The sequence below is a fragment of the Corvus kubaryi genome, unplaced genomic scaffold (genome assembly GCF_017639235.1).
Source record: "Corvus kubaryi isolate FWS band 111438036 unplaced genomic scaffold, C.kubaryi_AGA036_p1.0 37396, whole genome shotgun sequence".
Classification (NCBI taxonomy): domain Eukaryota; kingdom Metazoa; phylum Chordata; class Aves; order Passeriformes; family Corvidae; genus Corvus; species Corvus kubaryi.
Window position 1 is genome coordinate 20,854,446 of NW_024581135.1, and position 25,012 is coordinate 20,879,457.

General features: G+C 38.9%; 1 protein-coding gene across 5 annotated transcripts in view; it reads left to right on the forward strand.

Moving 5' to 3' along the window:
* RAPGEF4 (Rap guanine nucleotide exchange factor 4) overlaps positions 1 to 25,012 on the forward strand; it is a 159,581-nt gene that overhangs the window by 92,521 nt on the left and 42,048 nt on the right. For 4 of the 5 annotated variants that reach the window (XM_042040579.1, XM_042040581.1, XM_042040578.1 and 1 more), the window contains 9 exons: positions 6,473 to 6,526; positions 6,821 to 6,927; positions 8,534 to 8,655; positions 10,117 to 10,300; positions 15,798 to 15,882; positions 19,362 to 19,422; positions 20,155 to 20,231; positions 21,326 to 21,472; positions 22,736 to 22,851. In XM_042040579.1, the coding sequence (XP_041896513.1) occupies positions 6,473 to 6,526; positions 6,821 to 6,927; positions 8,534 to 8,655; positions 10,117 to 10,300; positions 15,798 to 15,882; positions 19,362 to 19,422; positions 20,155 to 20,231; positions 21,326 to 21,472; positions 22,736 to 22,851 (953 nt within the window). The remainder of the gene's footprint in view (positions 1 to 6,472; positions 6,527 to 6,820; positions 6,928 to 8,533; positions 8,656 to 10,116; positions 10,301 to 15,797; positions 15,883 to 19,361; positions 19,423 to 20,154; positions 20,232 to 21,325; positions 21,473 to 22,735; positions 22,852 to 25,012) is intronic. The other variant, XM_042040580.1, reaches the window with a different exon arrangement.

Sequence of the window (25,012 nt, forward strand, 5' to 3'; positions counted from 1 at the left end):
GAAATAATGGCTTGTTTTGGAAAGAGTCATCGCTACATCATCTTTGGAACTCTTATCTCTGCCTTTGGTCCAAAACAGCTCAAATAGATGACATTACAAAAAAATTGAGAAAGAATGATAAGAGTAGAAGTGGGAGGTGTTGTGTGGGAGGGCTGTGGGGACTCCGACTAATTGTCAGCTGTATCCTACTGACTGGCTATGATTTTGCTGATATTGTGGGAATGGGTTTTTTTGTATATTTTATTTCCTCCCATGTAAACCAGATAGGGCATTAGAAGTCTTTTGGGAGATGTATACAAAGATATTCAAACATGTCAGTCAAAAATGGTAGTAATCAGAAGGCGTCAGGAGTCATTTGGAACTAGTAAGAGCTCTGCTCCCTGAAATACACTCAGGAGAAACAGATGCCATGAGCCTGACTCAAAACTCATTGAGTCAATTAGGCACTTCCCAGTGATTCCAGTGGGATTTGGATTAGACTATAAATCCCCAATAGTGGTAAATACTGAGGATGTAAAACAAACAGACCTCTTGTGATGTGGCTGTTGCTGCTGACACCTTTCAACTTGTGTGGCTTTTGTCCTTTGTTTCTTCTGGATCCCCCGGCCAGCCAGCAGGAAAACAGATGTCACTTGCAATTCTTTTCTGTTCCCCAGCTGAAAATAAAGGGATCAACAGTAGTGCACAATTTTATCTGATCACCCTGGTAACATGCTGTGGTTAACTCCAATCAATACCGAAACTTGTTCTCTGTTCAGAGATGAGCTACACTGAGGTCATGTGAAAAAAGTGATTCATTGGCTTTTATTTTATTTCATCTTAGTTCTTTACAATACACATATCCTGCGTTTGCATTTGAGAGTAATAAATTAAGTCCCCTTCATCATTTGATTTTATAGATCCAAATCGCTGCAGATCTAAAGCATTCATTCATATGTAAAGGCTCAGAAACATCCCTTTACAGCTATTTAACAAGGGGAATAGAAAAATCTATTTTTATAAGAGATGTTCTTGGATTTTATTTAGCAGATTCAAATAAGTTGACAGATACAGATCTCATGGCAACTATTATTGTTGTTCATTTTATTATTTATTTGTTTGCATATGGCTTGCTCAGGGATTTAAGAAACACCAAAATAAAGACAGGCCTTGCCCTGTGGTTTGAAATCTAAGGCCTATTTCTCCACAGATTAAATGTGTGCATAAAATTATACACATGAATAATCCTATTTAAATCTGTGGTAATGCTCTCATGCATAAATATTTGAATCTTGAAAGGAATAGAGGCTAAAATTATTACTTTCTCTGCTTCACCCCAATTTAAATATGGTGTTTGTGATTGGCTTTGTGAAGGGTTTGTTTGAATGGCTCAAATGTGAATCCATAAATGTACAGATAGGGAGTTTGTCAATGTTAATGCTAAAAACCTTTTTACCACAGTTTCTCATAATAATTTTCTGCTTTCCCCTACCAACGCCAGCAGCTTTCCCTTCTCTACCCTGCAGACCCCTATGACCTCCTCCCCTACAGGGAAGATCAGCAGGTCATAACAAACTGTTTGAGTGTGCACTAGTTGGAAAATGGAATAGAGTAGCTGAAGTTCAAGATGGTATTGCTGTGTTGCTTTATCTCACACTGAAGGAAAGCCAAGAGCAGGTACACCGGTCACTCCTGTGGCCAGGAGATGAGTAATTATTTGTAAACTATTGTAATTGAGCTCTTTGCATGATAACTTTTCCCTTATTCAGAAGTATTGAGAAATGGGATCATCAAGGACCTCTGTGCCACATGTATGTACTTTAGTCTCATTAATTCTTCAAAGATACCAGGATGTGTTAAGAAGGCAATTAAACACTCTCCTCACTCTCTGCTGTTTTATAGGGAGAGCTACTTTATTTTTTTTAAGTACTTTCTAAGCAACCCTTAATGGAAGGTCGAAGATTATAAAGAATAACAAAACAATTCTTGTTCTTCAGCCAAGCTGTGACTATCCCTTACAGAATACATTTTTTTTTCTGATGAGAAGTTGTTGCTGGAGCCCTTTATCTCCTATTAACTAACTGATGTTACATTTCTCTGCCTTTGAAATATGTCTTGCCTTTCTATAACAAAGTCCAAGCCCTGTGTTTCCATTTATTGCATTTCAGCTAATCACTAGTGCATCCAGAGCTCACTGCAGCAGCTATGAAAGGCTGTAACTTTGGGGACTCTTTGCTGGGCATGTCTTTTGGATGATGATGGCATTGTCCCTCAGTAGGAATGACTGTCTCGGGCTCGCTGCCCCAGGGGCTCTGTTACTGATTGCCTCTTCAAGCACCACCCTGTGTTTGAACTCTTTTTAGACTTGTAAAGCTGTCCTCGAAAATTGCACAGTACCATGTAGTGAGGCTAAAAGTTACTTCAGGAAAGCATTGAGTCCATCCCTGAGCCACATGCTCACTGTAGCACTGTCGCTCTTGACAGATTCCTTATGTATCCTCCCAAAGATGGAGGAACCAGACCTCTCTGGCAATCTGCCAGTATTCACTGTCCGCTCTGTGAGAAAAGCTTCAGCAATGCCTAGACTGAATCTCTCTTACGGCAATTTAAATTATTTCCTGATCTCTGCACGATGGACTAGGTCACTTCTTTTTTCTTTTCAAAGGCCTTTTAAATCTGAAGAGTTTTTTATCACACCTCTGCTAAGATTTGCCTTTTCCTTAGCTGAACAACTTTGATTATTTATGTTGTGCTTTCTGATTATTCTTGTTGCTTTCTTCTAAAATTCTGTCCAGCTGGTTTCGATGCGTTTGGAGTAAAGTGGGCAAATGAGACACAGTGCTTTATATTAGGTCTTATCTAGGCTGATTAAAGCAGAACACTGTTGTGTATCTTATATATTACTACATTCCAGCACAGTATTGCTGCTTTCACACAAGTATGGCATTGGTTATTCAGTTGTGTTTAATATTTAAATATTTTAAACATTATAAACCTTATTTCCTTTTCTGTAGTACTGCACTAAGACACTTGTTCCCTACCCTGTCTTTATTTAGCTAATTCTACCTGCTTCAGAAATGTAGTCATCACTGTCTGTGTTGCAGAAAAGCATCATTTTTTAGACCAATGTTACAGCTGTTTCATATTGTAAAATTATTCTGCAATGTATGTGCAGTGCCTTCCATCCTGAAGTCTTCTGCAGAATCAATAAAGGTATATTCTGCTTCATCCCATGTTAATATTTAATATTAACAGATGTGATATATTCTTGAACACTGCTTAGAACAGACCTCTGGTATGACTGCCAGTTTGACTTTGCTTCACTGGTAATTGCTTTTCAAAATGTGCTTTTCCAACTGACTTTGCACCTATTTTGTAGGAATTTAATCTGCCTGTTGCAGAAGAGAATATCTGATGAGAAAGTGCTAAAGCCTTACTAAAAGGCTGAAAATCTGCTGTTTCTTTTCTAATCTACCAATGTTGCTACTTGATCATGAAAAGAAATTAGATCAGTGTGGCATGACTTGTTCTTGGTTAATATACGTCACATGTGACTCATGTCCCTGTTCTTTTCCAGGTGCTTACAAATGGACTTTTTCTAGGAAGACACATTAAGCTGACATCTATATTTTTTCAGCTTCTCCTTTTCCCATATTTCTGTCTTCAGCTGCCTCCATAGACCCCAAGAGTGGCTGCTGATGGTTCCAAGATGGATGCAGCCCTCTTTCAGTTTCTTCAAGCTCTTCAAGTTTCCTGCATGAAATTCTACAAACCCAGCCAATCTGAAAATAGCTAATTTATGTTTTGGGGTTTTTTTCAAGGTTGAGATTTTACTCCTGTCACTCTACTGCTTAGAATATTAACCATCTCTCTGCCACTGATCTTTATAATGAACACAGATAAGAAATAAATCAAAAGTTTCTGGCTTTCTTGAACTGTCTGTAAATAGATTTCCCTCTGTTAAACAGTATCTCAACACTGTTTCCTTTGTTTTACTACTAATACAGTTGTGGAATATTTTCTTACCCCTTGACATTTCTTGGCAGGTCTGTCTCATCTTGTACCTTTGCTTTTCTAATTCTGTCATTTGTTATTCAGTGTATGTTCTACACTTGCCTTCTCTAGACCCCCTCCTTTCTCCTTTCTGTGTATTTTCTTGTGTGTCAGTGAAGAGCTCTTTCTTTAGCTGAGTCTTTACTTCACCTTCTAGTTAAGTTCTGTGCTAGTATGTATTGTATGTATGGTTAATACTGTTTCTTTAAGTAACTGCCAGCTCCCATTAACTCCTTTTACCTTACACTTGTTCCCCCATGACCCACTCCAGGAATATAGCTATCAATATTCTGTTTTTGTGGAAACTTTTCTTCCTAGTCCATTGTGTCTGCTTTGATGATCTTTCTTCCTTCTGTAAAGTTCTGACATTGGGTCATTTCATGATCACCTTCACCCAACTTATGTTCTGTCTTTGCAGTTGATCCTTCTGTATTGGTCAGGATGTAGGTGAACAAGCCTTCCTGCTGCTTTCTGCAGATTCTTGTGCTGTGTCTTAGCTTTCCCCTTGGTTTTTTTCTGTACTTTTGGGTTGAATCAGATTTCTTCCAAATGCTGTCTTATATTCTGCTTTGATTAGGTTGGGAGATTTATTGAAAAATCTTCATCCATGTTCAATTTTTCACCTGTTAGTTTATGCATTTTTGTTAAAACTTAATTGAAATGCTGAAAAACAAAAAAGTGCATTTGTTTTTGCTAGTCCAGTGCTCTAAAAATCTATGTTTTTTGTCTTACACATTTTAGCTCTCCTTTAAGTATATTCCTAACTAGAATTAAAATCTGGAAGCTAGATTGAGTATATTGTACCTGTTTGAGATTGTTATTCAATGGTTTTGTTTTCATTAGAGGCATCTTTCAAAAGATTTTCGCTATTCTTTACATATGTTAACTGCAAATATAGACTATATAGAGCAGGCTCCACACAGTTCCAGAAACCAAGAAATATTGAGGGATGTGCTACTGCTCTTCTGGCTGGACAGAAATGTTTGTAACTTAAATGAATTTGTGAAAAAATATTGACTTGTTAAATGAGAAAAATCAGGAATCCCATTTTAATTGTATTGATTTGCCTTTTCAGAGACTTTTTGTAAGGTAGAAACAAAAAACTTTGTATTGGTTTCCATATATACAGGCCTCTGTGTTAAGATTATTGATTTCTGTCATATGCTTCCCTCATTTTCCCCTTCCCAGCTGACCCATAGTTTCCTGGTGCATTCTTAGCTCTTAGCACTAGTTGATAACTACAAGGACTTTGTCATGTCATTAAAATCCCGTGGGAGCTAATGGACAGATGCCCAGTTCAGGGAAACCAATACCTGGCAACCCAGAAGTACCTGGCTCATGTTTCACCATACTTCTGCTCTGGCTGTCTTGGCTATCTTGGTTTTGCCATGGGGGCGTGAGGGAACTGTGGCTGCCATGGGCCAAGGTGCAGAGTGTTGCCCTTGTGGGAGACCTCTGTGCTCAGCCTGATCTGCTGTCGGCAAGCCCAGAGTGCCGTCCAAAGTCAGCCCTTGTGTCGTGTCTCCTGACATTGCACTCTTGACGTGAGTTTGGTCCATGCTGTTCACTACCAGGCTCAACAAAGCCAAATGTCTTCCCATCGGTCTGAGGTGGCTGCTGAAGTTTGGTTTTGTTCTCCTTTGTCTCCATTTCTACTGTCCTTTAACCTTCCACTTTCCTTTTTCCTCTGTGTTGTGCCGTGTGCTCCCTCTTTCTCCTGTTTGTTATGTGCCTGTTTCCCCATTTCTCTCATCCCGATCTCTCCTTCTCCCCTGTAGAGCCTGATAGTCTTCCCTTTCACTCTTCCCTTTGCAGAACCAAGCCACTTGCTTTGTTCTTTTCTTTTTCCTTCCCCAGCCCCTTTGTGAAGGTCCTTACCTGGGTCCCTGCGAGTGGCCTGCGTGCCTCTGCATTTCAGAGAGTGGCTATAAAAGGGTTGCCAGCTCAGCCTGGTGTTAATTTAGAAAACACAGATAGTGAAAGAAGATCTCTGTCTCCATTCCTGTTTCTTGTGCTATGCTGTAAGGGAGAAAAGACCTGAATAGAAAAAGGTGCTGAAGGAGGAGAGAATTTCCATGGTGGCGGGCTGAATGGCAAAGCAGACACGTGTGGGGGAATGCTGCTGTGCAGGAGGAAGAGCTAACTATGCCTGTGTAGGCTCAGATCTGGTGTGATGTTTGGCCATTGCACATGTCATTAGTACTTTACAAAGTTTAGCACAGATTTGTTATTCATCTTCACCTGTCATGTCACTGTTTAATTTGCTGATCCTCAATAAGCAAGTTTGTCTTTAGGATATCTTCAGAGGCTTTTTCTATTCATATCTCCTGGCCAGATTATTCTTTGTTATTACACCGGTTTTGTTAATTTTTTTTACTTTAGCCTTTATTTTATTTTTTTCTGGTCGATCTTTAAAAAATTATTTCATTTTATTTTTCAGACACCTCTTATTGATCCTCACATCCCACATCATCCTACTAAAACCATTACACAGGTAATAGAACATAGATGTGCTGTAGAGCCAGGCCATTAGACAAATGGAAATAACTATTTCCAACAGTGATATGAATCAGCTGGAGTGATGCTTTTTGTTAGATGTGATAAGTATGTGAAACTTAAAATCCCAAATATATACTACATTGCTCTGCAAAAGTAAGCCTCTGTGCAAGAGGATTTACAGTTCAGGGAAAAGAGCATTTGTGTTTTATTTTGCAGAAGGCAGTGCAGAGATTTCAGAAAGTTTCAAATCTGTGTGTCTTGGTCTTTTTCTTTCTCCATGATCACCAAGGTTCCTTCAGAAAAGATCCTCAGAGCTGGAAAGATTTTGCGGAATACAATTTTGTCCCGAGCTCCTCACATGATAAGAGACCGTAAATACCATCTGAAGACTTACAGGTATGTGAGCTGATTGTATAGAGGCCTCTGAATTTTTATGCCTGCCGTTCTCTGATTCGTCATTTATGCCTCACCATACTTGCAGGTCTCAAAAGGTCTGAAATTATTCTGTGATGCTATTTGAGTTGGATGTTATGCAGTCTTTAATGGGCCTGGTAAATCCTTTCTGAAGTAATTTGACTGGAAATTGAGTCCGTGATTGTGAACAGAGCATTCACATACAAAAACTCATCCAAACTTAATAGCATAGTTAACTGGAATATTCTGTGTAATATCAAGTTAAAATGTAGATTCTGTTCTCTTCGTATATGAGTAAGAGATAATAGAAAAGTTCATTAATATATTGTGTTCCTGTAGTGATTGCTACAGCAGTCTTGCTCACTGTGGAGTTCTGAAAATTCACCTTGTGAGAAACATTCCTGATGCAGATTTGCTGCTCCATTTAATTTTTTTTTAGTGTATTGCCAGGCTCTCTTATCTTCCTGCTGGTGGCAGCACAGTCTTGCTGAAGTGGGATAACAATGGCACTTGTAGAATAGAAATCTGCCTGCAACGTGTCAGGATCTATCTACTATTGGCTTAAGAAGCAATCAATTTGTTGTAATGTCTAATGTTTAAATCAAATATCTAGTGCATTATTTGAAGTGTATTTAAGTAAAAATTATTTTTAAATCTCTTTTTCTAAATAGTAAAGCAATATGTTGCTGATCTTCATTTGAAATAAATGCATTGATTTTCCATATTTCAGCCCAAAATGTATTTAATATACAAAGGTATTTGGAGCTTGTGAGTTGATTCGAGAATATGTCACAATATAACATTGCTGATTGCTCTAGAAGAACAAAAGAGCATATATGATAAATGAAGAGCAGTGCTGGTCCCAACAGCTGCACCATTTTCTCTTACACATAACTGGGAAAACTCTTACTGTTCGTCTGAGCTAGGGAGTGTTATGATAAAGAATTTTACTAAGTGACCATTTGGCTTTTTGCTTTTTTACCCCTCTTTGGGTGTTCTCCAGAACTTGAGGCCTGCTGTTGTCTGTCTCTGGGTCAGTCAGGAGGTGCAAGGTGGCCAAGACCGAGCATGAGAGAGCCTCAGGAACACTTGACCAAAACCAATGTCTCCAAATACAGTGTGACAGAAGTTTGGTTACAAATGCAGGAACACCCTCATAGCACTCACTCTTCCTGTAGAGGCTGCATTGGCATAACTTTTACAGTATTAAATTATTGTTTACATGCAGGATTCTGAAAAGCATGAAGCTTTCGGTATCCCATAGCATACAGAGGTTTCTTTTGAAAACTGGGTGGGAGGTCGTTGCACTGGTGCTATAGGTTTTGTACCAGATGTCACAGGCTCAATTTGATCCTCTGAACTCTGCATTTCCCAGAACACTTGTTTTGCTAAGGTGATCCTCTCAAAGCTGAACACCTTCACTGGTATTTCAAGCATGTACATGTAGACAGTGACATGGTGTTTTCTGTAGGGAAATTTGACTAAGTTTATACAGAGTTCAAGATACCACTTTCCTTGGCAGTTACTGTGTGCAGTCTCTCTTTTGGCTAGCTTCCTTTTCATTCCTGTCTGTTTATCTGTCCTTCAGGCAATGCTGTGTGGGGACAGAACTAGTTGACTGGATGATGCAGCAAAGTCCTTGTGTCCATTTACGAACCCAGGCTGTTGGAATGTGGCAAGTACTGCTGGAAGAAGGTGTTCTTAACCATGGTAAGATAATCAGTATCTTGACTAAAATACAGGCAGTGTGTGACATCAATTCCTCTGTAGTTCTTTTCCATGAAAAAGAAAGGGATTATGAGCCCAAAAAAAGTGCCACAGAGCAGCCTGTTCATTCTTAAATGCAAGTGCAACACACAGGCAGTATTATTTGCATCTCAGTATTATTTGAATCTTGCTACCAGTATGCTTTTTTAACTTACGAGCGTATTGGATCATAAATGAACAATTTATAATGATAACTCTTAGGAGTACACTGGCTTGTGTTTATATTGTAAGAGGAGCTGGATAGCACTCAGGCCAAAACCAAGGGATGTATTACCTTACATAAAACTAACCTTCATCAAAGATGTGCAGTATTTAGAAGTGAATGTGAGTATTTCTGTTTGCTCAGATCCATCATTTTGGAATGATTTCCATTGGTTTTGGAGGGGTTCCCAAATTCAGCACACCAGACATTCCAGTGCAGAGATCTGGGATTTTATGTTAGCTTTCCGATTGCATTTCACATTGACTTTCGGTTTCCATTTGGCAGGATTTAGTTGGTAACAGGATATTACAGCCCTCAAAAGGGTAGGTTTCTAAAGCAATATTCATATTCGAAGCTTTGCACGTACATTTTTATTAAATTCAGAAGAGCATCTCTATTACAGTAAACTCCCATTTATCGTCTGTTGTGCTTCCCATATCCCAGGGAGAAATTTCCATACTGGAAAGACAGATCATTTCCACTGCTCCCTTACCCTAAGGGCTGTAGCTTTAATTCCTGCCATGTATTCCCCTGAACTCTCAGGGCAAGCTATTGCAAGCTGCATCAGAGTATCCAACTCAACACGTCACTCTGACTTGCTTGGAAGACCAAGTGTTTGTCCTTTGCAGTATCATAATGTTACTTTAGAGGTCTTCTCTTGGTAGTCCTTCCATTAAGTTACTCCACCAGGACACAGGTCAATGAACTTGCCCCTGGGATTGTACCTTGATGATACACATTTCTGCTACATTACAAGGAATTTAGTTGCTTTTGCTACCTTTTGTCAGCCTGTCTAAACATGTAGAGAAAAGTGTTCATGCTAGAGAATACCTCTTAGAGATTTGTAAGGTAACCATTTTCCCCAGTGTGATTTGTTTGATTAAATGAAATAGTTTGAAACAATAAGAAAATAGAACTAATAAGAAAAAACCCCACACGTTCACACACACGTATGTATACACACCCACAACACACTTATATGGAAGCCTTTTGGAAAGTACTTGTAGTACACAATTTAAAAGTGTACCCTTCAAGCTACATAACTTGGACATATGTGAGAAATAGTTTCATGCTCTTACGGTTTCTCTGTAGCTTTCTTTCCCTTCCTAAATAATCTGTGACAAACACAATGCTACACAGATTTCTTCAAGGTTTGCTTCATTGAGGAGCACTTAGTATTTGATGTGTTACGTTGTTTTCAGTGGACCAAGAACACCACTTTCAAGACAAGTACTTATTTTATCGATTTTTGGATGATGAACGTGAAGATGCCCCTTTGCCAACTGAGGAAGAGAAAAAGGAGTGTGATGAGGAGCTACAGGATACTATGCTGCTTCTCTCTCAGATTGGGCCAGATGCTCATATGAGGATGATTCTCAGGAAACCGTAAGCAGAATAATGAGTTAATATTATGGGTCTTCCTTATGACATGGAAACAAGAGAAACATACATTTATTGTCAGGTGCCCTTTGGGCAGTTATTTCACTTCAGTGGCAGTTTGTCCAGCCTCTGAAGTTTTTACATTCTCGTTATGTGATTTCCAGTCCTCATTAATGCTTTTAAGTTGAACTGTGTATTGAGAATACCCATCAAAGTTCATGAATGCCATCATACTCACCTGCAGGAAAATGCTGCATTACGAGTTTTTTTTTTCATTACTGAATCTTCCCTAAGGTAAGTTGCTAGTAATAGCAGGATCCTGCTCTGTTGCAACTTTGTGTTTAGAAGTATCATTCAATTAGCTACGCTGCTTTCGGTTATTTTGACTAGAGTGGTAGGATGGCAGCACAGCAGGTACTTTCAGTTGTCAGTGGCAGCCATTAATTGGATTCAGCCTTGGTAGAACTTCACTGAATCAAGATAAGCTGGACTTGGCCTGTTGTAGTTAGTTAGCAAAGTGTGAAATGTGGCTGCGGGTTTATTTATCAATTCCTATTGTTCTAGAGTCAATACTTGGGGGAGAAAAAAAAAGCTTTCTGTACCTAGGCCACAGAGGATGTCTGCCTAACCTGATAGCTATCAGATGACATCCTCTCCTCGGCTGGCTAACCATCCTTTCAGCAATACACCCTGGTCACACTGGAAACTGCTAAAGGCCTTTTTTACAGCCAGCCTTAGAGTGACTTCAAAGCAACCAGTATAAACTCTGTTTGACCCTCCATGGAAGGCAAGCATTAAGCAGGTAGTGTTTAGTGGCCACTGCAGACATATTTTACTACTACTTAAGTGCACTGAGAATAAGGAATTACTTAATCTCTCTCTCACTGAAGATTTACTTGTAAGGGTCCATCCAAGACGGGCAAGTACACAGGCCTGGATCCTGCTACTTTGAGGCCATTGGCAAAATTTGTCTTTGCTATGGGATAGGAGTGGACCCTGCCTACAGTGTGAGAACATTTTTCATAGTAAAAGATTTTTGAATCACCTAACACAAGTTCTTGCTCCTATTCTGTTTCCATCTGTATCCTTTCCCTTCTCCATTCTTGTCCCTGTGTTATGTTTAGATCATAAGCTCATTTCGACAGCACTTCCCCAAAAGCTGACGAAGAGCATCGAATTTCAAAAAGTGCCATCAGACACTTGTGCTTATAAAAACAGGCAACACTGCCATGCAGCAATAGTTTTGAAGTATACATTCTCTTTCTTCTGCTTATTAGAGATCTAGTCAACACAACCAAAGGAGCATTTGCTCTCTGTCACAAAAAATACATGGACAAGGCAGACTGAGAGCATGGTGTTTCCATATACCCTTAGGGTGTCATGGAATTGAGGTCTTGTTTCCTTGCAGACGTGTCCTGTGCCTTTTCCGTTGAGGAGCAAAACCCCTGAGCAGACACCAGTCGTTAGGAGACTGAGCAATGCTATGTGGGCTGTGACCCTCTGCGCTCTCTCCTTTGCCTCAGGCCAACTGAGCAGGTCATTCCTTGGAGAATTTCCCCTTAGGTTATTGTGCGTTTTGTCTGCCTACTGTATTTGCTTTTTGTCATGGCTTTCAGAACAGCAAGTTGTAAGTTTACTCTGGCAGGATAAATGTTGATTATCATCTGGACTGCTTACACAGAGCTGAAAGGCTGGAGAGATGCTGTGGGAAGTACTGCTCTTCTCTGTGTCGTCACTTGCAGAGCATCACCTGAAAGAATACTAATAGGAGATTTTTCATGGAATATAGTGAGGAGAAAGAGGTTTTATCAAGACTGATATTCATCTGGCATCTTTCCTTATTTCTGAAAGTGCTTACTTTTGTAGCCCTTTGCTCATTGAAGTAAGCTTGTACTGCCAGGGACCATATTAACTAGTTCTAGTATTCAGTTTACATACATAATGATTTTGTTAGTTGAAAATCCTCCCTGGGCTGAGCTGCAGCAGAGCTGTTAAAATCTCCATGAATCCTCAGAGCCCTGCTAGTTTTGACTAGACACTGTTACAGCTGCCAAAAGTTCAAAGGAATTGTCAAGGCTTCAGAGATGCTGACTCTAGCTGACCTGAGCAGGACCCACAATTTTCAAACCAACACAGCTGCATTTTATAACAGTAACCATTTCCAGAGAGGTTGCAGAACTCAGATAATTACTGAAAGAAATAAGACAATATTCTTTGATGAGAAGATTACTTTGAGAATTTGATTGTATAATGAAGCTGTTGCTTTGAAAGGTACTTTCTATTGTTCAAAATCTGAAAATCTCTAACAAAAAGTGTCACTTGTTTTGACAGCCAACTTAAAAAATTCTCTGTTTATTACATTAACTGCAGCATTTTAACTGTCAAACTGTGAAAGAATGTTCTATAGTTTAAAAATCAGAATAGAGCTCAGGGAAATTTTTGGCAGGCTCTTGTTGCTATTGTGTGTTTTTTTTTCCTTTGGAAAAACATATACTGAATGTGAAAATAGCTTTTTGTGAAGTAGCAAACACAGCTCTCTGCTCCTTATAATGGCTGGAGCACAGGTGCAGACCTTGCACAAGTCCCTGGAAAAATTACTGTAGAATTAACACAGCTCCTCCTTAAGTGTTTCCATCCTTCAGTATGAAAATATGTCCTGATAGTAAACCCTAATTGAATAGGATGCTGTAATACAAAGCTCAACACAATAATAACAGGAGTGTTTAAAGGAAGAGTTATATTCATCAGACAACAGTATTTAGCTCAGATGGTGTTATGGATTACATTCTTTTTTAATGCCCTAGCTAAAGTAAGTTAGCAGTGTTACTGAAATAATAAATCTGTGTTACATATTCTTGGTGACTTCACTTAGCACATTTTTTTCTCAGTAGAGAGCATTTGACACTTAATCACAATGTTGTGAGGTCTCTGATCTTTTCCCTTTTTCTTATTATCTGAGAATTTTCTGGTTAGATGTATAATAAAAATAATCAATTATATTGCTTGGACATACATGGCTTATCAATGGCAAAGTACTATGTTACTGTCAACATCCAAGTCACAGAGAAGCTCAGTATGTCTGACCTTGGTAAATTCTCCAAACACTGAACAGTTTTTATTGATCACTTAATATCACCTGAGTTCTGTCCATTAATGTGTACCCTCGTTCCCTACCTATTCCATTTATTATCCGCTCTATAACCAGCTATTGCTGTTAGAATGTGTCCCCTGCAGAAACTAGGTCTTTACACAGCAGGATCCTACAAATCAACATCAGTGGGTCACCACACAGGTTTTAAAGACACGGTGATGCCTAATATCTCTCCACGTGACATCTGCAGGAGCAGAAGTAAAGACTAGGTACAGATATCCACTACAGATTGTCAGTCCTTCCAATGTGCTAACAGAGGAAGCAAATGGACATGCTGAAAGAAGAGTGTATCCTTTTGTCTTACTACATCAGATAGAGATCTGATGTAGTAAGACATCATCCTTTTATGTTTTGATTTAATGTAGAAATTCGGTAATTTGTTACACTGTGTTTTCCAACACATGTTGGTTTTGCAGGCATGTAATACAGTTGCCACTTCCCTATTATTTGTTAAAATCCTTACCTTTTGTTTTCTAGCTAGTACTGGCTTAGTTTTATGCTGTACTTAATTAAGCTGCCCCGCATAAATCACCAGGAGTGTCAGCCTTGTAATTTCAAGCCAGATTTAGATACAATAGAGTATTTTGAGTCACTAGAGGGCATAGCAGTACCAAACTAATTTCTGTTTTTCCCTTAACAGTTTATGCAATTCTGTATGAGAAAAGAGTAATTTCATCCAGAATGGGTTTTTTTCTAAATTTGTCTTTATTTAATAATAAATGCATGTCCTTGGTAGGTGAAGAACAGAAGAAAAGTAAAGCTTGCTTAGCAGACATGTCAGTTGTCCTTTTGTTTTCTGTGACTTCTTCAGTCCTTCTTTCATCTAAAAGAAGTCTCCATCAAGCTACTTTTGTAAAAAGATGCAATATAACTCCAGAGTGACACAGCTGGGTACTCCCTGTGCCTCACACATGATGTAGACAGACTGTTGAATCAGGAGGTGACTAGGCAGAAAACCTGTAGAGCACAGTATTTCCTCATACAGCTTTCCTGATCCTCTAGTCTCTTGTAATACTGATATTTTAAGAGGAAAACTGTCAGAAAGGTACATTGTAATTTTTCTTTTAGGGCTGTCCAAAGATTCAACTGTGCTGTTAATTCCTTTGACACCACACATTGCAGACAGCAGGGTTTAGAACTGTGCTTGTTGTAAAGGTGGAGCATGTAAACCTCATTTGGAACTCCTGCTCCCAGACTGGACTTCCTGTATCCCATTGCCTCACATCTTAAATTTATCCTCTCCCTCTCCAAATTTATGTCTTTGTTGCTCTTTTCTTCTGTTCCTGGCCCACTGAATTAAGTACTTGCAGTCTGCTTTTCACAAATCTAAACCATATTGTTTGGAAGGACTTAGTCCTGTAAAAGTAGCTTCAAATAATGCTTTAAAGGAATTTTTTTTCCTATGTGTTTCCATATGTCACTCCAAAGTGCTGTCTGAAATTATATGACAGGAGAATTTGTCCTTTTAGAAAATAATGTTGTATTAGATACTGTAACTGAAGAGAATCTTGTGAGTGGGAAAAAGATTGGGGGTTACTCAAAAGCTCCTACAGCTCCTCCTATGTGCTGTTCATTAGATCCTCCAAAGCATCTCTGACACACTGCAGTCCCTACAGTATTTGTAGCAATCAGAAAATTCTTTAGCAATCAGAAAATTTTGTGTAGGTTACAGAAAAGCAATTATGTCAGCCACAGTCCCAGCCTCCTTGCTCCTTGTGCTGGATAAGAGTTATTCCTTCATCAGTGCATGCTTTTTGGTAATGGGAATGCCTTGTAATTTTCAGAGAGAGAAGCTGAAACTACTGAGTGGTTCTTATTTACCTTTGTGGCTAAACAGCAGCACTCAGCATTAACTGTAGAGCAGTTGTTTGCTGTCCTCCAAGATGCACTGCTGCATCTCCAATTTGTTCAGCAGAAATTCACACACTCCTTTACAAACCACTACTACTGCCTGTTTGCTACAACTAATTAGTGCTGCGTGTGAAAAATAGTACATGCCCCACACTCAGGAGGCCTTCTGAAAGGAGCAAATCTTTATGTACCATTTCCGATTTATGGGACCATTCTATACATATACAGAACACTCGATTTAATAAGAAAAGCTGCCTAATCAGGATCTCTCTAAGGTGGTTGCCATGGCTGCTGCTCCGTGTCATTCAGGTAGCATTCACAGAGCTTCCATCCTTTGTGTGTTTCAGTCCTCCAGCCAGAAACATCATTCAGTGCCTGTTTAGTGAGGATGTACCCTTCACTACACAGTACTACAGCATTTTGTGTTGTTCTGTCCTTCTCTGAAGTATTTATTTTGGGCATTTATTGCATTTAGCTATCCCTTTTATCTTCTCTCTATAGCCCTGGCCAGAGAACTGTAGATGATTTAGAATTTATATATGAAGAACTTCTCCACATTAAGGCCTTATCTCATCTTTCTACTACAGTAAGTAATTTTTAAAATTTTAACTCATCACCAAAGAGAGGCTCAATTTTTACTTCCGGTGCTTTATTAAAGTTGGAGAGCCTGTAACCATTTTTGTTTATACTCTCCATGCAAAGAATTTATTCCGTCTGTGAGAATCACTCCAGCACTGTGCAGGTGTAGGTTGTCTGTTAGATATCAGATATAATTCTCTTCAAGTATTTCTGCACAGCCCCTGTCTCCCTCACTTGGCACAGGTGCCTCTGCCTGGGTCCTTATCTATGTGTAAGTGAAGGTACTGGTACTACTGAATTTTGCAGAATTGATTTCTGTGAGGAGTCTTGGCTTGAACCAGTTAGGAGCAGGAATTACACTGTGCAGTGCTTGCTGGTTGGAGTTTGGTCATTGAGTGAAAGAAAGCTCATCAGACACTTTCTCCCTGAAGTGGTCAAGGACAGTGCAGAGAACCCAGAAAAAATTGAATGGACAAGAAGGTGCATCTGTTTAAAGTCTCACCATCGTTGATACACTGTAGACAACTGAAACAAGCTAAATAGGACTTGGTAGCAATAAGATGTGGATGCTTTCAGGAAAAGGAAACCAGTCAGAAAGTAGATCCATATTTGACAATACCTTCTTTGGAATCTCTTGTTACTTTCAGTCATTCTCAGTTAACTTGGACAGATGCAGCTAATTATGAAGCTGCATTGCAGAAAGATAGTACTCCATGCAAATATATAAAAACCTGAACAGTATTTTTCAAAAAAAAAAAAAATAGGCATTCAGAGTTGGTATCTGAATTGCATGGGTGTTAAGGAAACTTCCCAGTTTGACCATTTGTGAGACTCTGGCAGTCACAGCCCGAACACCAGAGATTGTCAGTGCTAGGACTGGAGCCCCTTCACAGTGGGCAGCTCCAGTGACCTGGCAGGTCCTGCTGGACTCCTGCACATCCCACACTCTCACAGCCAGACCAGGTTTCCTTACTGCTTCCACCCCGAGTTTCCCATAGCAGAGCCTTGTATATCTTGGTCCATAAAGCAATTTATTCACAGTGTAGTAACACAGAAACAGCTCGAGCTGGTGCCTCCAAGGAGGGAACCCCCATGAAGGAACCGCTGGGCTTTTATCCCCTCACAGTCCCAGCACGCGCAAGTCTCACTCTTCCCGTGTCCTCTGCTCCTGCTGTGTCTCCTAGCGTCCATGCACCTGGCTGGTGCCACTTGTGCCATGTGCTATGGAAAGGGTTGGCAGTTCATGGCCTCTTGACTCTCTGGGCTCCCACACAGTGCTCAATCTGCAGACAAACTGCAGCTTGCAAACCAAGGTACCTGCAGAGCTACCTGCAGCAGATGTATTCTTCAACATGGGAACAGCCATCCAAAATCCTTAAAAATCCCTGGAATGTAGAGAAAAAAGTATTTAAAGAAAGACTACTGTAAGACCCAGAAATGACCCTTTAAAAGTTAAACAAAAGAACTACCCAAGATAGATATTGAGAGGAAGTGGAGAAAATTCTTGGTACTGCAGACATAACCCAGAACAAAAAAAAATTGAAACACAAAATATTTTCAGCTCAGAAGAAAAACAAACTTGAGGTCAGAATCCACAGCAAGTAGCATATGGAACAAGTATGGCAAATGATACAAACTGCAAAGAATACTTGGCATTTTGAAGTACAGATGATTCCATGTTTTCAGTAAGGGTCTGGAAATGCCAGCTTATTATGTGCATCATGAACTAAAGCAGAAGACAGAAAGCATAACTAGCTTGGAGGAAATCTTAGAGGAACAACAGACAGCATTGCTTCTATGAACCAGAAGATTAATGGTCAATCGACTTGAAAGGAAATGGAATGTTTAATTTATTTTAAGTAAGGCATAATTCCTAAAATAATAAGTTTTCTAGATATGCCACAAGCAGCAGAAAGTAAAATGGATAAAACTCAAGTTGCATGGTAGTGAACTAATCCCTGCTAGAGAAGCCTGTGAAGTTAATCTAGGAATGAAAAACAATTATATAATACAGTGTTAAAAACAAATCAAACTTTGGGCTTCATCAAGCCAATTCATTCACTGCAAAGGCCATTGACTGAATCAACTGAGAAGACATCTGGGGACATAAATGGATAGGAATGCTCTCTGCTATGTGCAGAGCAGTGTTAATGGGGTTGTATTTCCTGTCCTTATGAAAGTGTCATTGCCTTTGAGCAGAAGTTATAAAGGAGTTTGGTGAGCTAAGTGTTATAGAAGTCACAGGCCTGTGAGTGTGTTCACAGGTCAGTGTACTTAAAAAAACCTGTGCAAACACCTCCATTTATCTTTCTTCTTCTCCAGGCTGCAAACAGAGAGTGCTTTCCCCAGGCTGTCTAGAAAGAGCTCTAGGAGAGGTGGCTGATGGGGTATGTTTGTACTTGGTGGCTGAACACCCAGGTTGGGTGGGTGCCTTTAAGTACATCAGTACCCAAATTTTTCCACCCATTTTAGGAGATGGGTGGAAGCCATCGGATTCTCATCTGGATTATGTCCAGAATTTAAGAGTTCCTTCCCAAGTCTTTCTTCATGGCCTAAATTTTTTTTTTAATTTAAACAACCGAGACAGTGGTATGAAAATAGTACTAGTAAATACATGTTAGAGGCAGCTTTTGATCTGTATTTGGCATGGTTAAGTTACATGGTAGTACCTCTGAAAAATGGCTTGTCACCAGCTGACATTCTCCAAATACATGAATCCCACTGCTTGGAAATTGACCTCCAAGTCCTTGGAGACTTGTGGTTGTATGAAGAGAGATGTAAAGCACACAAAAGAACTCAGGATCATATGAGATTCCCAGTGCTACTGCTATTTTGTGGCAGTAACACAGTGTTTACAGTGACAAAAAGTGGTTGTGAGCAGTGTCTCACTAGAGACAACTGCCCACCCAGTCAGAGCTAATCACACCAGGGCAAAACAAACCCAGCAAGGAGCAGGCTGACACCAAGGGCAGTGTCACGTTCTCCAGTTTCTGGAGAGGCAGTGAGCTGGGTGCTTTGCCTGGGAAGCTGTCAGGCAGAGAGGGGACTCAACAGGTCCAGATGTCTGTGCCTCACAGCTTGACACAGCAGAAGCAGACAGACTTACGCCAGTAAGGGGAAGGTACTGATTTCTCAGGAAAGAACAGGAATACTTCCATGGAGTAAGTGACAATCACTAGCTATCTTCTGTAACAGATTAACTATTACCATTTGAAACTTTCTGTCTTGTTTATGATCATTTCACATGTGTGTGTACAAAGAAAGATGTGGAGGCCCTTGTATTAAAGATGCCCTTGTCTGAGCCGTTTGGAGCCAGGAAATGTAGCTCTGTAAAGCAAATCAATAGGAATTAGGAGATAAGTGAAGCAGGCCAATGACTGATCAATGATGCAGAGGGAAGGAAAGTACAACTGGGCTATAATATGTGACCTCATCACCAGGAGGAATGAGATACATATAACAACTCTAATTTCTCTCTATTTTAAGGTAAAACGAGAATTAGCAGGTGTCCTCATTTTTGAGTCACATCCCAAAGCAGGAACAGTCTGTAAGTAAATGGAGTCCTGTCAGATCTTCTTTCTCACCTGTGTCATGAACATTTGAATTCCTAATGTTTAAATGACAAGAGCAAAACTTGGATGCATTCTTCAAACTTGTTTGTCACTTAGTGTTTAAAACCTAGGGTAATAAGTGTTGGCTTAGTCTGTTGCCAAATGCAGGGACAGAACTAAAATTAATTCTGTTGAATGTATGTGTCACCTACAATTTGGGTGTGTTTTTATCTAGAATTTTTGGTTCGACCAATCTCTATTTAAAATGTATTTTAGTATAATTCTGTATTAAAAAAAAAATCTTCCTGCACAAAATAAAGGATTTAAAATGGTAAATTACTCAGACATGTTAATACTGAGAAGTTCTAGCAAATGAATATTAAATTCACAGTCACTAGAGAACTAGGTTAGAACATGGTGCTACTGGTGGGATCTAATCAGTGTGCTAATTAGTAATTGATAACCTGACATCTATTGATAAAATAGTTGTTGGAACTGTCATAGAAAAGAAAAGCAACTTTCTCATCAGTGTAATGAAATAACTCCTATATGGGTATGAATTGTTTTTCTCTGGAGGCAATTGGTTTTAAAATCTTAGTATGCCCTTTTATGAGGTAGACATTTATATGACTGTAGAGTTACCTTAAATTTTCTTGGGTGCAGAATCTGGCCCATTTATATTTTGAATAACTATATTCTAACTGCAAAATCTTTTCTCTCTCTTGTAGTATTTAATCAAGGAGAAGAAGGTACTTCTTGGTACATTATCCTAAAGGGATCAGTAAACGTAGTCATTTATGGAAAGGTATTTTTTTCAGAAGCTATTTTTTGTGATTGCTATTATTGAAATTGTAAGAGTAAACTTTGAAGGAGTAGAGCTTAATTTAGAGCAAAATTGCTTTGTCTGACAAAACAAATAGAATGTAATTTTATTAAGAAATGATCCAGTGGTTTCACTGATTATACTTCCAGTTGATTGCTCTATAATTTTGGGATATATTACATAGTTTCTGAATATAATCCATCAGAGTTCCATCAGTATCTTTAGGACAAAGTTACTTGCTGGAATTTGGTGACTTGCCAGGCTTTTGTCTCATGGGGGTTTTGCCCCGGCCGTTTACTACTGTGTTGTCATGAATTTGGATGACTAACTGTTCTCATGCATATCTGAAAAAAGTACTGTTTTGTGACTCATGGTTCTCAAGTTGGATGAACCTCTTCCAAATTTATGCCAGCTCTTCATCTTAGTTAAGCCATAGACCAGAAAGCATCTTTATTAAATTTCCTGTTTATGAGTGAGATTTTTCAAGGCAAAAAAAAGTAGATTTTAATACACAGGAATCCCTTGAGCCTTTAAAAACCTTCTCTATTGATTCCTCATTCAGTGACTGAGAATTCTCCATTTGAACACAAAGCATTTCACCAAAATCTAGCACAGGGCCCCTAATGCTAAGTCTAAGTAACGCATATTTAGCCATGTTTGTTACGCCACTGGGTGGGCCAGATCCTCTTTTACTGTAAATTGGAGGAAACAGAGCACTGCTGATGCACAACAGCTGGAGTTGTGTTCTATGTCATTTCTGCAAACTCGATTTTGTTTTTTAGGGCTTCTATAAATAAAAATAGTTGACAATTCTGTCTTCAGCAGGATGAGAAGAGTCCTTCAAGCTGAATGTAATTTCAGAGAACAAGCTGATTCTTTTCTGTTCTTGCCTCTCTTTAGTAATAGTAATAACCAGCTATCAAGTATTGTTTCCTAGTCATTATTTTGGCTGTTGATTTCCTGCCAAATAGATTTGTTTTGGTATTTGATTGTGAAGTCCAGTGTTTGTACAAGGACTTTCAATAGATTCCAGAGTAATGATGGGTTTCTGCATGTAAATGTTTTGCTCTGCGCAGGGTGTGGTATGTACTCTACACGAAGGAGATGATTTTGGCAAGTTAGCACTTGTGAATGATGCTCCCAGAGCAGCATCCATTGTTCTGCGGGAAGACAACTGCCACTTCCTGAGAGTAGATAAGGAGGACTTCAACAGGATCCTAAGGGTAAGAGTGGGCAGGTCTGCCCTCACCGTGTGGTATCAGAACTTGCAAGTTTTTCTAAAGTTTGTCTTATTTCTGTGAATATACTGATATTAATAACGTCATTTGTAAGTGTTCCTAATTGTGGAACAGAAATGTGACAGTTTAGAAGGTCAACTAAAGAATATGTTCATCACCTTTTCTCTCTCTGTTCCTAGCTTAGACATGAAAATGTGATCAAATGGTATATTTTGTCTCTCACATTCTATGATCTAGCATTTGCCCTGCTCAGTTTTTCCTTGTGCTGCCCAGGATTCTGGGTGATATTCTGTCCAAATATAGAAAAAAACAAGATCACCCCTTCTCCCACATAGGTCAGTGTCAGGTACCTTAAACTGAAGAGTTTCAAGGAAGAATCAGGCCGCAAATGGAGTTAAGTTACAGATGTCTTTATCAGAGAACTCTAGAAGGATATTCCCAGACTAATTTTACAGTTACTGACTTTGGGGTAAATGTGATTTACCAACTGTAACTCTGTAAATTCTGGCTGTTTTGTGGTTGTTCATAGTAGAGGAAGTCAAAACTAGTATCATCCTGTATTTGAACATATATATACCCAGTATTGCAGCAGTAAAACCAGTTCAGAAAGGGTACTCCGCTAGAAAAATTACTTGTGGTTACTGTACAAAAGGGAATGAGGATCCCTTTGGGAATAAGGTTGGGTTGGCTGTGGAGCCTTACAACTGATTAAGCTTTGGTCAATACTTCAAAGAAGATCCAAGTCCATGGTCTTACTAATTTTTACCTGTGTTTTTTGAATGCACATTATACTTAATTTTTTTTTTCTTTTTCTACTATGAGGTGGTAGTAGAAAATGAAGTTTACTGAGCTAAGACTTCCTATTCTTAAATTTTATTTTATTTTAGAGAAAAGTCAGATTGTAGAAAATAGTGTTTGTATATAACTGGGGATAGAGATTACATTACATATGGGAAGTTGTGGAGAGACTGATTTTCAGCGAACTTTTTTTTTAATTTGACATCTCCATAAAATGGAGATTTTTAACATAGTTCTTGCTCCAGTCTCTCCCACAATTCTCTGCTTCTTGCCTCAGTTCCAGTGCTTCCTTCTTGAATCTGCCTGTGAGGAAAACAGAATAAAGACAGATAAATACAGGGGGAAAGAACCAACCCCAGTCTTTTGTGTTTGAAAGTCATGCAGTTTGTTAGAGAAACTAATCAGCCAAATCAGGTGCAGTCATATTATTAAAAGTAACTTGTCTTGCAGGATGTGGAAGCAAATACAGTAAGACTGAAAGAACATGACCAGGATGTCTTGGTGTTGGAGAAGATCCCAGCAGGAAACAGAATTTCTAATCAAGGAAATTCACAGCCACAGCACAAGTATGTTTTCATTCAGTAGTGCAAGTGTCAGACAATTATTAACCTTTCTAAATGGTACTATTATCCAAACAATAGCATATTCCCTTTTGGTGGAAGACTGCAGTGCATATAAAGTTTTCTTTTTTTAGACATCAGCACATGCCCCATACTCAATAATATATCCCTTTCTAGCAGCACAGCAGCTTTATGTCTTTACACAATAATTCCCTAAAGATCTCAGTGTAAATACTTACCTCAAGTGATAGCTTCCAGCTAGACTAAGCATGGAGATCGATGAAAACCTATTAATCTGAGTTACTGTGTGAAAGACATGAGGAAAATACATTCTTACTGTTAAGAACAGATATTTTTATTTTGTATTTTGAGGTCTAGATGCTAATAAGAGTTTGCTATGCACAATTTATATACAAAACAAAGATCTCATGCAATGAAAGTTTCAGAGTTTATCTTACAGAATAGTTTTACACTGTAATAACAATATTAACTATATTTTCCTTTCTTACTGAAAGGGAAAAAGTACAGTTCTGCTTGGATACTACTGTGATAGGAGTAGAGTCAGGCACTTATCATTCCAAATGTTGGTAAAACCCCTAAAGACTTTGTAAATGTGTTACTTGCAAATGGATGCACAATTTTCTTCAGAAGCATTCATACAATTTCAACAAGTTTTGAATCCTTTACCCTGAACCTCACTTTCTCTCAAAAAAGAGCCAATTTATTGTGCAATATTTTGGGTACAGTTTTTATCTCATCTGGGATTTCATATACTTACTTTATCTGCATAACTGAATGCAAAGATTTATAAAGATCTGTGAAGAGTGAATAAACCATTCCTTGCATTTTATATACACATTTCCCATTTTTCAGAAACTGCTATTTCTTCTTTCACTTGACCTGTTAAAAAATCTAGAGAAACAATCCGTGCTACCAGGAAAATGTGTACTCTTACACAAGTTTTTCAATGTCTAGATGAGGGGAACTTGACTGTAGCCAGTGGATTTGCATCAGCAACTGCAGTGCGCAGCAACTTGGTCATAGATTTAAATCCATTTTCTTGGTCTGAGACATTTTTCATGCTTCCAAAAGTGAAAGTTTCATTTGAACATTTTGAAGCACTGCCTTCCTTGCAAACTCTTTGTACCAGCATTACTTGTATTATTTAACTTTTTTTTCAGAATTTGGTAAAAATAGCCAGAGATATATATGGTAAATGGTTAAGTTAGGCTGTATTTTAGGTCTCGCATTCCAGGAATTTTTTCAGGTAAAGCTCAGAATTTTATTGCTGTAAATATTTTACTCATTTGGTCAGGTTTTGGGTCCTAGAAATGTGCCAACAAGGAAGCTTTTGCTGATAACAATGACAAATAGACATAAGTTACCCAAAATAGGAAGTTACCTTGAAGGTTCACTGCTTTTCACTAGTTGGATTACTTTGTTAATACTGTGTTGGCAGTGTCTTTATGTTTAAAGCTTCAAAGTGAGTTCACTGGGTTTGAGGATGATGTTTCTTTTCTTAGTAAATACAGTGGCTACATTTATGTTTGAGAGTCCAAAACAAAATTACCCATATTTCCTGATTTCCGGAATGTGTTACTGGAATGTGTTAGTTGAATGCTCAGTACTTTTGAAAATGACTGCCTAAAAGAGAAGCTTAACAGGCACCTCTTCTCAGGAAGAAACTAATTTTCTCCTCTTGGCCTTAGGGAAAACTTCACTTTGGGAGCAGATCACCTCGGTTACAGTTCGGATTCCACTGCCTCCTCTGCGGAGGAGACAGAGCTCCAACATAGCTCCCCAAGCTGTGCTTTCAAACAGTGACAGTTTCGCTTCGGAGGACTGGCTCTGAAGTTATCACTCCCAAGATCTAACTCTTTATGGGTGATCACACTCATGCAGGATGAATTCAGCAGCCCTGCAAGTCACTTCACTGTTCATTTTTACTTTCATATTCAGAGTACAGCAACCTGTGATTTCTCTGCTTCACTCACTTAGATACTTGGTTAGTATCTCTGTGAGAATGTGCACTGGCTTAACAAGTGTTTGTGTTCTTGGGACATCAATACAGTTCTTCCAAAGGGGTTGGCAGGTAAAAGAACTGTGACGGTCAGTGCTCAAAGTGAGGAGGAGCTCCCAGGAGCTCAGCTCCACCACTTATTTCTCA